This window comes from Acanthopagrus latus, chromosome 2, assembly GCF_904848185.1.
Source record: "Acanthopagrus latus isolate v.2019 chromosome 2, fAcaLat1.1, whole genome shotgun sequence".
NCBI lineage: Eukaryota > Metazoa > Chordata > Actinopteri > Spariformes > Sparidae > Acanthopagrus > Acanthopagrus latus.
Window position 1 is genome coordinate 3,657,107 of NC_051040.1, and position 15,162 is coordinate 3,672,268.

Below are 15,162 nucleotides of genomic sequence, written 5' to 3' on the forward strand. Positions count from 1 at the left end.
TCTATCTCAAACACTAGAGCTGCGTATTGGTGGGGGGGGGGCGCTACGTGCCGTAACACCCCCCCGTGTGGCGCTGCACTGCTTGTGAGATAAATCACAGGGTATACGGGTGGGGGTTTGGAGGGGTGGGGGGTGGTGGTGGTGTGCAAATGAAGAAACACCCAGCTGATTCTCTCCCTCCCCTCACCCCTCCCCCAATTTCACCTCATCCTTCCTTCGTCTACCCAGAAAGAGTGGGAGGAAAAGGGGGGGGCGGGGAGGTGAGATCATCGGCTGGGGGAGAGAATAAAAGGTGTTGTGGGGGGGAGTCGTGGACGTTTCTTCTCTCACACACCAGGCTGAAGTTTGCAGTCTTGCTCGTTATAAAACCCTTATAAAAGGGGGCGGGGTTGGGGCGGGAGACAAGGCTGGGGGGCAAGTAGTGAGACGGGCTTTGTGAGGAGGCGGGGCAAAAGGGGCAAATCAGAAGAAAAACAAATTCCCTACAGGAGGGTGATGGTGTGGGCTGAAGGGGGAGGGAGGGATTTTTTTGGGTTGGGAGGGTGGAGGGTTGTACCCTGTAAACGCAACCCCCACCCCTCCACACCCCGCGCCCATGCCCTTCCCTCCCTCCCTCCCCCCCCCCCCCCACTTCCTGTAGCCTCTCAGGCAGTCGGCCTGTCTACATGGCATTCAGCTTTGTCCACACAATACACGAACAAACAAACAAACAAACAAACAAACAAACAGACAGCTTAATTTACTAAACAAAACAATAAAACAAAACAATAAAAAATCCCAAAAGGTCAAGACGTTAAGTAATAAAACTGTATTTACATGTTACACATTTTTTTCTTGGTTTTTCAGCGTGATAATTCGCTCCTCTCTCCCTCCTCGTCTTCTCAGCACATTTTTGCTTCGCGTCAAATTTTTTTTTTTTAATAGAGAATACTGAAAACACGCAGAAGAAAACGGCGCGGACGATTCCTTCTGACATTCTTGCTCTCCTCTCCTTTTTCCATTCTCACTCTCACTTTTTTATACTCCTCCCCCAAGCCCCCACTCTTTTTTTTTCCTCTTTTCCTCTTCGTTTCTCATTGGCTGTCAGGTTTAGCCCACCTTCTGTGGGTTGGTGGCACGTACCCCCTGCTCATAGGTGATTCGCTGGCTGATCAGGTACTGTGCGGCCTGTGTGGCGGCCTGGGAACCCGTGATGGTCACCTTCCTGTTCCGAGTTCCAGGGATGAACTCGCCTTTCTTGGAGATCTGGATCCTGGCGCCGGTTAGCTCCTGGTACTCCACTAGCGTCTTCCCTCCCTTCCCCAAGATGGCTCCCACCAGGTTTTCCGGCACGGCGATCTCGACCACCTCCTTCGCTCCTTCTGCTAGCTTCTCCGTGGCCAGTAGAGACGATGCCACCAGTGGCGATGCGGCGCTCAGGTAGCCGTTGGTGGCCCCTGTGGCGGCAGCCAGGGATCCTAAGGAGAAGCCTCCGAGACCAGCTGCTGGGTGAGCGGCGCTGGTGGATGCATCACTGGCGTAGGATGCTAACAAGTTAGCTGCGGCGGCTGCTGCAGGGTTAGCATTAGCTGCTACTGCGGCTAACACTCCTGAGGCTGCGGCGGGATTGAGCCCCAGGCCCAGGGAGTTGGTGTTGTAGCCATAGCTGGCCAGAGTGTTGAGGGCGGAGGTGATGGCCAGCAGGTCATTGCCTGAGAGGCTGGACATGGTGGTGGGGAACGCCCCGACCCCCGCCAGGCTCGCCTGGCCGAGCAGAGAAGATGCTGTGGCTGCTGCAGCGGCTGCTGCGGCCGGCATGACCTCGGTGGAGTTGGCGTACGGGGAGCCGGTGGGGTTGGAGTTGGCGACGGGCCCTGTGATGTTGGAGTAGGAGATGTTGAGGCAGGAGGAGCTCTGTGGGTCCTCCTGGATCTTCTGCACGATGATCTCAACGGCTTTGCGGTTCTGTTCGGGCTCTCCGCTGATGGTGACCACACGTTCCTGCAGGTTGATGCCCTCGGGCTTTTGGGATAGCTGGACCCACGCCCCGGACTGCTCCATCACCGCCTTGACTGTAGCTCCACCTTTACCGATGATCAGCCCCGCCGTGCTGTTGGGGACGATCAGCTTGGCCTGAAAAAAGATGACAGAATCAAAGGTTATTGCTCTGCGACAGTTTTTTTTTTTTTTTTAATTACAGTCATACTGCAGGCATACTGTGCATCACATGACATTAACTGAACAGAGAAAATGAGTGATGTATGTTGATTGGCCAATTAAATCCACTCAAGTCATGAAGGACTAGAGGGGGGTGAACTGACAGCGAGCTACACTGCATACATTCACTTAAAAGAACCACAGAAAGGACAATGTCACACCTGTGATGTGACGATTAAACATGCATGACAACGACCCCTCTTGAATTCAAAACGCACATTCCGATGAGAAAATGAAGCAGAATTATGCGACAGAAAGTGGTGATGGAAAAATCTTTCTTTTGTCGTGCAAAACACGGTGAAACGGTGCACGCATCGCTGAAGTGAAGACTTTAAAAGCAAGGTCAGCGCTGAAAAGGACTTTGTCAGGAGCTGCTTTTCAGAGGTGTCCTCGAGAAGGACGGGAGACAAAAAGAGACAAAGACTGAATACAGAGAGACGTCCTGATGTACTGTAAGCGCCTGTGACGTCCTGAGAGAGAGAAACAATCTGAGATAGACGTACGACATTATAGATCGTGAACTGACAGCGCCTCCGCCACCGGAACACGTGAGTAATAAAGAGGGTTTTTAAATTTTTTTTTTAAATTTCTTTTGCTACATAATGGATAGAGAGAGAGAGAGAGAGAGAAAGATAAAGTGCTGAGAGAAAAAAAAAAAAAAGAGACGGAGAGGTAGAGAGAGAGGTAAACAGAGTGGGAGGGAAGGATGGACGAGCGAGGGAGAGAGAGAGAGGGAGAGAGAGAGAGAGAGAGATTTCTAAAGAGGCTACTTGTGTGAAAAAAATAACATTGACTCCCAGGGGTCAGCGTTGCCATGGAAACAGCACCAGCATTCAAAGGGTAGTGAAAAGGGAGTGAGGCAACGGCACACACACACACACACACACACACACACACACACACACACACACACAGATACATGTACAGACACTGACTAAACACACTGCACTATATTTAACATACATTTAACGCTGTATATATTATCAGTCGATGAATGGACGTCGTGCACTTGACTTGATTTTTCACAGCTATCGGAGAATCGATCCACAGCACGCTGCTCGTCTCCGGGAGCCCATCAACCCAAACTGAATCTGAAGCAGCACTTCGACCCGAACATGCAAATGTGGTGCCGCCGCTGCTTTCATTATAGATTAATCGTTTTTTTTTTAGTTTTTTTTTTTAACAAAATGTCAAAAAATAGTGAAAAATGACTATCTAGCCAAACACAAAGATGCTCATTAAAACACCTGAAAAGCTGCTGTTTTTTAATGAGAGGAAATAATGAAACCATGAATTCATTCTTCATTTATGAGCTTCAGTTTCCCTTTGAACTGTAGGAAAAGTAAAGTCTTTGTCAGTGAATCATCTACAGGCAGCTCCAGACTCACTTATCACGCTGTCCGATTAATTAACGGAGATCTTTACGACACCGCTGCATTCAGTGTCACAAAGTTGGTCGGACAGAGGCGTAATACATACCTGTGTCTTTACATCCATCCATCCTTTATTAGACACTCACCAGCCTACATAACATCTGTGCTGGACCGGACCACAGGACCGGACCAATACCGCTTGACTTATTGTCTCAAGCTTCAAGTCCTGCCGCTTTATTCTGAACTTGTAAAATGAGATGTGAGTCTTGTTCTTGAGAAACTTCTATCTCGACGTCGTAGCAAACGAGGAGAAGGCAATACAAGTTTTATGAAGTGAGCGTTGAATTTTACAAAGTGATGGCTACAGAACAATGACATCACTGGCACTGAGATCATGAATGAAGTCGTGTTTTGTGTTGTGTTGTTGGTTTTCTGGGGATACGACAGACATTAATACCAGTTGTAAACCCTCAGGATGAAAAGTTGTGTCTCCACTTTAACAAACGCTCTGTTGTGTCACAGTTTCTCGGTACTTCCCGGTCACAAAACTGCAGTTTTAGACTTTTGAAGTTGAACCCAAACTACTGTTCCTGTTCCGAGTCCAGACAGGCCCGAGGTCTGAATGAACCCGTGTGTGAAGCTTCACTGTTGCTCCGCTGACGTAGGCAGAGTAGTGACGCATCGCACTGCTGCACAATGAAAGCATCGCTGTGCTGAATGGAAGCAGACCAGAAGAAGGTGTGAGACAGCAAAAACTTCTGCTGCAACAGAATCTGTGACTGTGCTCCTCGGCTCGAAACAAAATGATCGAAGATTGTTTTTTTTTGCAAACAAGGACACCTGCAGGAGACGGTATCGACTTCTGCTGCACATTAGCCGCCCAGAACATAAACGTGGGAGTGAGTACGAGTGCTGCGCTTCCTCCTCTTAGCATTGATCCTGCTATCTGCCGAGCAACTCCGGACAAAAGCCGCCACAGCGATCTGCTGCCTGTCTGAACGTCGAATATTCATACGGAGAGAGTGGAGAGAGAGGGAGGGAGTGGGCTGCAGAAACAGGAGGAGGAGATACAAAGACTTGGCCTTGATAAAGAAAAGAGGACGATACAATGAAAGAGACAGAGGAGAAGGAGGGAGGGGAGGATCAATTCAACGAAGTGGGAGAAAGGAGAGGAGCAGGTGAACTGTTTCTGTTTTCTGTCCTTCGGTGCAGAGAGGGACAACGACAGAAAGAGGAAAAAAGGAGGGATGGATCAATTCAGTATACAAAAGATGAATATATGAAGGCCCATCCAATTACCTTTACCCTGTCTCACCCTCTCCTCCCCCCTCCCTCCCTCCCTCCCTCCGTTTGCTGCGGTTTTAAGCCGAACAACATTCGGCGGCCGACTCGATGCAGCGGTTTGTTGCCACGCCGCATTCCGCGGCTCGATCTCTGCACCCGCAGCTTTGTGCGAAGCGGAAGATGAATTTACATAGAAATAGAAAAATTAGTAAGAGGCGTGCAGGAGGGAGCTGATAATACGGGCGACTTCAAACCCGCAGACGGCGTCAAACATTCACTTTCTCCCTGCTCCCAGTGAAACATGAGAGAATTATCTTCCCCCTTGTGAGGGTTTGTTTGTCGGGCGTCTCTGTGGGATTAACAGGTGCCATTTCTTTTTCTCCCCCCCTCTTTTGTTCATTCATGGTTTTCTCTCAGAACGAGTGGAGGTTTGCAGTCGGCTCGTATTGATTAGTGTTGTTACCGCGAGGCACGAACACAGCGAGGCACCTTCAGCGCGTCTGTTTTTACGTCCTGCTGCTATCAGACGCTCGGCTGCAATCTGCCGCCCTGTGTAGATTAACGAGACGAGCGAAGTGCGAACAGAGTGTGAACACGACCGGGCTGGACCACCGGTGAGCCCTGACGGTCCGGTCAGGACACCTAAACACTAGACTATAAAGAATAATATGAGCTGATATTGATTTACATGATCAGAACACTTTATATTATATCATGAAGCTTGACGTGAAGTCTTTATATGATGCTTATTAACATTAATAGGACAATATACTGAGTAATAATCCCATAATAAACATTTAATTGTTGAATTGGAAATTAAACCCTTATAATAAATCTCTTAACAGTTAATATATGCTTAAGAACATTAATAAAACATTATAATAAGTGTTCTAAACACATTTATTGATATTAATTAACATTTTGTTGTGATATTAAGATGAATGTATCTTTTGTTATGTAGTTTTTAGCAGTTAACTGTGATTTTTACAGGCTCTAAAGGAGGAACAAGGCCTATTAATTAATTAATTAATTATAATAATGCATTATTATAAACAGTAAGAGCTCCGAGATAGAGTGAAAACCTGCCTTGTTCAGTTAGGATTCAAACGTTAAAGTGCTCATTATGCAGATTGTATATTTTATTGTTGAATTATAAATATTGAGGCATTAATGTGTACATTTTATTAATGCTGCAGTGATCATTTCTTAGAATAATGCTGTGTAGCTTTCACCAAGAGATTAATAAATTCTTATCTTTGCTTATAATAGTACGTTCTTATTTATTTGTTGTTTATATTTTGTATTCTTGATCTGAATCTACACAATAACTTGTGACTGCGGCTGAATAAAAGCACAACGTTTCTCTCAGCGGAGTTCAGAAACTGTAAATACTCGGTTACTTTCCTTCTTCTTACAGTCAACATGATTTACATGAAATAAGCCTTTATTATTATTTTACAGTATGATTTTTTTTAGGTGTAGTTTTGGATGAGAGCCTCCGACAGACGGAAGCATTTACAGAGACGCTCCTCTTCCTCCTCTTGATCCCCAATCTGTGATTACAGTTTGTGCCGTTTAAAGGTTTTGCCAGGAGAAACACGACTCCTCACCGCCTCACAGTTCCTTCACTCCGTCTTAATTCTTTTTGTTTTTTGCCGTTTTTCGAGTGGCAACGTTTGCAGGGTGTTTTTTTTTTTTTTGCGGCAGAGAAGATGAGCGGGGCGGCGGGGGGTGAAAACATGGAGACGAGGGGATAAAAGAAATAAGTGACAAGCGGGGAGAGAGAGAGAGAGGGAGGGAGGGAGGGAGGGAGCCCAAAAGATTTTACCCATGAGCCCTTTCATCCTCTGCACTCCTCACTGAAACACTCTCTCTCTCACACACACACACACACACACACACACACACACACACACACACACACACACACACACACACACGGTGTTGGTGCAGAAGTGGGAGGATAAACAGTGGCGTACAGTGATGTCTGATCCCCCCCCGGCCCTAATGATCACATCTACCATCTTTACATCCAACTGATTCTCCGCTAATGAGCTTCTCCGCTCGCCTCCACTCCTCCTCCTCCTCCTCCTCCTCCGCCTGCTCGCCGCTCTTTCCTCGCACTCCTCTTCCTTCCGTGTTGTCCTTTTTTTTAAAAAAAAAAAAAAATGTTTTCTCTCTCTCTACTTCTGTCTCATTTCTGCAGATTTTAAAGAGGTTCAGACCGGCGGTCGTTTCCACGCGTAGCCTTCACGATGTTTCACCACGTCCAGTCTTTCAGCGCATTCAAACCTTTTTCATCTCTTTCTTTCTTTTATGGATTTCTATTCTCTGCGTTCAATAAAGCAAACCTCTCCTAACAAGGTCAAACACAAACACACACTCCCACACACACACACACACGCCATCCGCTCCTGAAACCTGAAGGGCGTTTTAATGTGAAATCATCATCTTCATCCTGCTTTTATTTAGCTGACGCCGTCGCTTCGGCTCGCTCTAATGGCCGACTCAGCCAGACAGCCTCCTACCTACCCACAATCCTCTGCTCCCAGCACCTTATACTGCATAGCCGCCACAAAGAGGGAAGATTATGTGACGGTTGGCGGCGTGCGGGCGCTCGCTCCTACAGCGACGCCTCTTTCATGTTTCTTTCCCCCTCAGCTGCTCCGCGTTTCTGAAGTTTCCAGATTCTTTCTACACGTTCTCGTCTCTGGCGTCTCCCTCTCTTTTGTTTTTAACTCCTTGAAGAGCTTCGAATCTGTCGTGTGAAACTTTTCCACAAAGGAGAGAGGCGGAGAGGACAGGACGGCCTGGCATCCATCCAGCTGCTGACCAGAACGTCCTGTTGCTGCAGCTGCTGGGCCGAGGTCGAAGGTCAGAGCCAATCTCCCGCTCATGAATACACTCAGGCAAACGCTGAGGAGCGAGCGGCGATGGGAAGTGTCGACTTCAGCAGGGATGTTGGCTTAGCAGATAAGTCCAAATCAATGTCAGCAGCTGAGTGAGGTGATTTGGAACAAGTTCAGTTTGACTATCGGAGGTTTATGAGCAGAACCGCTGATAGTTGATACTTTGAGACTGTTTTTCCAACATAAAAAGACAAAAAAAAAAAAAAAAAATCATTTAGGTTCTCACAGCGACGCCATCACGGGACACTAAACCTTCAGACCGAGTGTTTTTAGGGTTTGGAGCTCATTAACAGCCTCTTCCAGCCGCGCTTATAATTAGGCTCTGCTCATCACGACCTGACGAGGTTCATCTGGAGTTTTCTGGTGTTTGGGACGCTGTCAGTGGGAGCAGAGCTAAATGACTTTGAATAAACATACTCTTAAATTAGTCGGCGAATAGCTGCAGCTGCTCGTCGTCATCGTCGTGGAGAGAAAGACGAATTCCTCTCCTGCAGCTTTGCTCTCGCTCCATCTCTGTCTGTCTGTGACCTCGCTGCTCGTCATCCAACCACAACATCCTCCCCGAGCGCAGCAGACAGACAGGTGAGCCGCCGAGACCGGTCTTGTAATTTCATCAGCATCGTCTAAACAACTCTTGAGGATGTTTCCTACAAAATAAAACACTGGACGGGAGTTCTGATAATAACGCACCAAAAAAACATCATAATTAAAATAAAAACAACAAGTTTTCTGTGATTTGCGTTCAGGGAGGAGCCACCTGAAACTTCATATATCTTTTACTCTCCCTGACTAAACCCTCATTTTATCTGTGTTATATAAGAGCAAACCACCACGCAGGTGCGATCCATCTAAGTTGATTTGAGATTTATAGATCACATGTGAGTAAGAACCTGCCGAAGCATCTGTTATGAATCGAACATCAGAAGCGACAAACACTGTGACAAATGAGGCCACAGGTGGCAGAGAGAAGACAACGTTAAAATGCTGCAGCTGCTGACGAGCAATTAAGAAGATCGAGCACAACATGGCCGCCTCGCAAAGTTTCCTCCAAGCCTCTGGGTCGTCCTGAAGTCGCCGGCAGACAGACAGCGAGGCCGAGGGGGGCAAATGTCTGCTCTGCTTCATTAACCAGAGCATGAAAGTCATTTTGTTTATCTGTAAATGTGGATGTGTATTGTGTATTTACGTGTGTGTGTGTGTGTGTGTGTTGCATAGACAAGTAGCAGTGATAAGGAACGGGGTGCTGAGGTCACTGGAGCATGGAAGTCTGAGAGAACAATGTCTCATTTAACAAACGAGGAAACTGTTAACAATCATGGCAGCGTGCACACACATGCACACACACACACACACACACACACACACACACACACTCATTATGTTGCAGACCTCGCCGCCTCTCGTCTCGTCTTTCTGTCTGAATTTACATTTTCTGAAATCCGAAATCCGAGCAGAAACAGCTGACTCCAGTTCAGCCTCTGAGCGTCGGCAGAAAGTATTTTTCCCTCAAAGCTGGAAATGTTTCTGTCAGTGAAGACATGATGTGATAAACAGCAATCGAAATTCCTTTCGCTGAATAACTGATGACGCAGGTCGACACGGTTCAGCTTCTTCACCTTCAGACGAGTCTGAACTGCGGCCTCGGTGAACAGCGACATCAGAGTTGTGTTGTTGTCGTTTTGCATCATCACGTCCCACAGAGCAACACAAACTATCTGTAAACTTACATGTTAATATGAAACATTTGTATTCAATGATTCAAATGTTGTCATGACACTTGTTCAGGAGAATCTAGTTCAGCATTTTGTTTTCTGTCTAAAAATGACTAATTAACATTTTTCTAACAGGTCAACGCAGCTGAACCTCGATTCCATCCCATATTTACCCAGGAAATTGGGAGATACTGTCAAAATTTGGTTTAACTCTCTCTGTCTTTCCTTCTTTTTTTTCTCTCTCATCTCATCTTTCCTGTTTTTTTTCATCCCTTCATCTTTACATTCTTGCCTCCCTTTCTTCTTCTGTCTCTCACTATGTCAGCGCTGTCACGGTCGTGATGACGAGTCGCTTTCAAACTTTGCATCGCGTTCCATCCAGGTCACAAAGCCGCCTGTCACTGGAGGCCAGCACGCACACACACACACACACACACACACACACACACACACACGGGCAAACATACACACACGTATATACACACATCACTTCACAATCGCACTTGTACTTGCACACGGTCCCTCACACGCAAAATAAACAGATGATCACACACACATAACAATACACACATGTTCCCTGAGATGTACGGGCACACACACACACACACACACACACACACACACACACACACACACACACACACACAGGGAGTAGAGGACAGGGGACAACTGTTGAGGCTGCTGGAGTTTGAACTTTGAAGTCTTAAGCAGGGACTTTAGCTTAATCTGGCTCCCCCTGATCCACGGGCTTAGTCGCCCCTCTCTCTCTCTCTCTCTCGCTCTCTCTCTCTCTCTCTCTCTCTCTCCCACTCTGCCTCTGCCTCGCTCGCCCTCGCCCTCTCTCTCTCTCCCTCATCACCCCGTCCGACTCGACTGTTTCATCATCCCTCTCTCGCCTGTTCAGGAGCACAGAAACCCCCTGCAGGTTTAAAAATAACAGCAGGACAGAAGAGCCGAGCGACAATAAGCGACATGCATGTGTACAGACACACACACAAATATATCCACACACACACTTGTATATGTACTGCTTGTATCGCTAGAGTTTACTTCTACACACTCAAAGATTTCAGGCATGATTTGCAGTTTTTCGTCCTGTGATGCAAACAATTCACGGAGTTGGGAAAAGTACCCAACAAGTAAAAATATCAGCCTGATATATTTTTCAGGTATGTGTTCGTAACTTTTGACTTCCCCTCCTGACGTCTGAACACAAATATCTGAACTGTCTGCTCCTCACGTTTTCAAAACAGGCTCTAACCACCTTCCATCAAATCACCAGCCTGATTTCAACCTATCAGTGAACATCACACACGGCAGACGTAGCGAGAAGAAAAATGTGTGTAGTGACAAACATTCAGCTTCACTTAGCTTTGCAGAAATGGCTGCTAGGAATACTTTATTTTTGAGTACATTTCAAACTTTATCACTCTTCCTTGAGTAAAGAAAGTGAATCGGTACTTCTGCTTTTACCAGAATCTTTGGAAAATGGAAAATACTCCAGTAAACTTATAAACACAGTAAACACTTCATATACACAGAGACACATGTGGAGGTTCTGGCTCTGATCCTGTCCGGTCGCAGTCTGAATCGTCTCCTGAGCAGAACTTTCCGCTCCTGAGAACATTAAAGTAGCAATTAAACTTTCAACGAGCAAAACAAAACAAACAAAAAAAAAGCAGCGTCTCGGATCAAATGTTCCTGATTTACGAATAAAAATGAATCCGTCAGAGATCGACTGTCAGCTGCTGCCTCGCGTCATGAATCACTGTTTTGGGTCGCTGTAACGCATCGTGTGTGTTTCCTCGACCCGCCGCGACCCGCCGCTGCCTCCATCGTTAAATGCAAGTTGTGCAGCCAAGACTTGTTCGAACCCACAAATCTTTAACAGCGGCTCCAAAAGTTTCCACAGATACCAGTCGTGTCCGGCTGAATTATGAGGATGAGAGCCGGAGTTTACAGTTTTGTTTTCGGTTTGCTAACATGCTGCGGCCAAAAGCTGAAGTCATGTTGTCAAAAACTCCTCGCTCAGTCAGCGAAACACACGTCAGACAAAACTCTCTCAGTGAACGTGGAATTTTCCCAAATCCGTTTCCCAAACCTTTTCTTTTTTTTCCTCATTCATAATCAGACACCTGCGAGAACTACAGGTAGCTGCAGACATCGTTTTCAAAAGCACGATGACGGTGAATTTGATGCATGAGAACCCGTCTTGTTGACTGTAGTTGAAGTTGTTTGCTTTTAATTTTTCTTACTAAATTTCCATATGCAAAAATAAAGAAAGATCTGTATTCATTCAGTCTTTAAAGACACAAGTGCATCATTTATGTAATGCTCCCTGTTTGTTTTTGTGTTTTTAGGTCAGTGAGTCCTGAGTGAGAACTGCTGCCAGTGTTTTTGGTCAACGAGATTATTTTAAGACATTTATGAATTAAGTTTTGCAGGAGAGATTGATTGATGTTTGGCCAATGATGCTTCTTGATGCATATCAAAAACACTTCCGTCTGCTGCTGAGTGTGAAGTTAACATCATGTATTTTGACTTAAGTGTTGAAACAAGCTCATGCAGAATACAGTATAACAAGAGCAACACAGTCTGCAAAGGGTCATGAGCTTCTTTTACATTGTGTGTCAAAATAAAAGTATGACAAGATTAATCTGTAGAGCTCCTTTCCTTTCCTTTCCTTTCCTTTCCTTTCCTTTCCTTTCCTTTCCTTTCCTTTCCTTTCCTTTCCTTTCCTTTCCCTCCCTGTTATCTTTCTGTCTGGAAGGAGGAAGGTCAAAAAGCACCACAGCCCTCCTCCCTCCCTCCCTCCCTCCTCCCCACGTGGCAGAAATCTCTTATGCATGTTCACTTTTCTTTTTTTTTTTCTCACTAACATCTCAGAGAAAACGTCACATCTGAGCCTGATCTGTGTGACAGAGTGTGTGTGTGTGTTTGCTGATCTGTATAGAACAGAACAGAGCAGTAAAATATGAATCACTGCAGAGATAATATGATGCAGGTACTCAATCATCAGCGTTTGGAGCAGATAAGAGACACAGACAGAGAGAGAGAGCGTGTAATTCTGCTGACTCAACAGAAGCTGCAAATCACAGGACTGACGGGAAAAAAAAAATAGATAAAATGTTACGTAAGAAGGTAAGAAAGGAACAAACTGTAAGAGACGCTCAGGAGTGTAAAACCCTGATCCTCAGAACACAACAGTGTCTGCTTCTTGTCTTTGTTTCTTGAATCTGTGTAAAAATATGTGTCAGAGTGGAAGAAGTCGCTCGTATCGATGAGCCGACAGAGATTTATCACACATTTCTGCAGCCTTCCTCAGTTTTACAGTGAGTTTCAGCTCGTTGTTTATCCGTCCGGCCCACATGTGATGTTGATATACTGGACACAAATCACACATTCCTAGAAACGATCCGTCACAATCAATCCCCAACAGCAACAACACAGAAGTTCTCCCGACTCTCACAGTGTTTGACTCAGTCTTTGGCTGGAGACGACTTGTTTCGCCGCTGCCAGCTGAAGTCTTGCACTCCCACCTCTTCATCATCTGACAGATCGGGCCAGACTACCACGTTTTTTTTTTTCCTGACATTTATGCTGAACTTCCTGTGCAGGCAGGCAATAACAGGAAGTAGGAAACAGGTGTTCGCGCCGGAGGTGAAAGGTCACAGGAAACGGGCCCTTTCTCCCCGCAGGAAGTGGCCGGAGGGAGCGGCTGTGGAAACATCCAGCCGAGAGCAGTGGATGTATGTAAATGCTGCTGGTCGTGAGCGTTTTCACCTCTCCGTGCTGTTGTCATTACAGCGAAACAGCGTCAAAGTGCTGCTGCAGTTTTCAGCCTGAATAAAGGCCAGCGGCCAAAAATAGCCGCTGAATAATACCACAACAAAACCACAGGCCATTTACAGCTGATCTCACGGGGGAAGGCAGCTCCGGCTCCGCAGCGCACTTCCAAACACCATAATGCAACAATAACCGAGGAGAGGGCATGTTTTACTGCCAATATGAATACGATATTGATGCAGTAAGTAGGTGATGCTTCACTACATTACACATAAACACAGTGCGGGAGGCCTCCCCAGTGCTTTGGCTTTTACGTAACGATCGCTGATGTTTACGCGCTGCTTTTCTTCAAAGATTGAACTGACAGAACGCCAGAAACACTCGCAGGTAAACACAGATCACAGACGAGTTAGTTCAAACTTGGACGGCGACATTAAACACGCGATGGAATTTGGGTTTATCACTCGCCCAATCAGTCAGGTTCGCTTGAAGCCTGAATATTCAGATTTTGGCACCATGAGGTGGGTGTAGTGATGAGAAAAGAAGTGTCACAGCAGAAACAAGTTGCATTTACAGGTAAAGGAGACTTTTGCTGCAACAACAGGACAAGATGGTCAACATCGTGTTTCTTTTGTCATAATTCTAATATTTATCTGCCACCCTGATAAATATTCATCGAGGGTTAGAAATACAAGAACCACCAGACTCTTCCAGAACAAGTGAGGCATGATGCATTTTAACATGCATGGATTCAAATGTTCTTTTATAAGAAAAAAATTATTATTTTTTCTACTACACATCCTCAAACCTAAATATCAGAATCATGGGTAAATAGTCTGATCCAAATATTAGGGACAAATACTGAACATATATCTGCACACTAACTACTAAACGACTAAAGCTAACAAAAGTAAAGTACAAGAAGCCTTCCTCAACATTGTTCTCCTGTATATTATTGGAGTGAATCTATGAACCTGTATCCATCAGTTTGTTGAGGTCTTGTCACTTGAATGTCTGATTGAGAGTAAACATGAGAGTTTGCTGCAGTGTGAACACAACACCGGCGCATTTTACAAGAGTGAAACATAAGCAAACACAGAATCATAAAAATAATAAAAGCCCTGGATAAACCCTCTTCGGCCATATGTCATGTCAGCCCTCATTAGAGCGGGCGGGAGAACTCATCCAGCTCGTAAATCATCTCCTCCGCGGGTCGGCCGTCCCGCTATGTGGCCTTGAAGCGCGGCGTGTCGTCTGTCAGTGTCGTCGCCGCTCTGTTTTTCTTTCTATCAGCAGCTGCTTCTTCCAGCGACGCTCTCTGTCACTACGCAGCTGTCGGCTAACAAGAGTTCAGATCTGCTTCCAGCTCTCAGTCACCCACTCAGCCGGCCTGGGCTCTCCATTTTGGCTCCCCTCTCTCTCTCTCTCTCTCTCTGTCTGTCTAACTTCATGTCATCTTCATCCACACTTCCTTCCTCTCCCTCCCAGTCTCTCGCTCAACTCTTTCTTTCGTTCACAACCACGTCCTCTCTCTCTCTCTCTCTCTCGCCCGCTCCCAGGGGTTTGACCAGCAGCACATGCTGCGACAGCCGGACTCTCGACAAGAACAAGACATTTTATCCACGACCCGAAAATACTCGACAATCGGCGGCTGCACCGACTCATCTGTCAGGGGCGCACATGTGCATGACGGTGTGTGTCAACGTGTGTGTGTGTGTGTGTGTTTTCATATGAGGTCCATTCATCAGATGTGTTGTTTTGGTTACAAAACTTTCTGTGAGCGTCGACCGAGACATCTCAGCTTATCACCAGGCTGCTGACCCGAAATGTTTACAAGAGTGTGTGTGTGTGTGTGTGTGTGTGTGTGTGTGTAGTCTGATTATACTTTAAGGTAAATACAAT

General features: G+C 46.1%; 1 protein-coding gene across 2 annotated transcripts in view; it reads right to left on the minus strand.

Moving 5' to 3' along the window:
- Window positions 1-724: 724 nt before the first annotated feature.
- nova2 (NOVA alternative splicing regulator 2) overlaps window positions 725-15,162 on the minus strand; it is a 75,578-nt gene continuing 61,140 nt past the window's right edge. For both annotated transcript variants that reach the window (XM_037118319.1, XM_037118309.1), the window contains one exon: window positions 725-2,112. In XM_037118319.1, coding sequence (XP_036974214.1) covers window positions 1,090-2,112 — 1,023 coding nt within the window. In that variant the 3' untranslated portion in view covers window positions 725-1,089. The remainder of the gene's footprint in view (window positions 2,113-15,162) is intronic.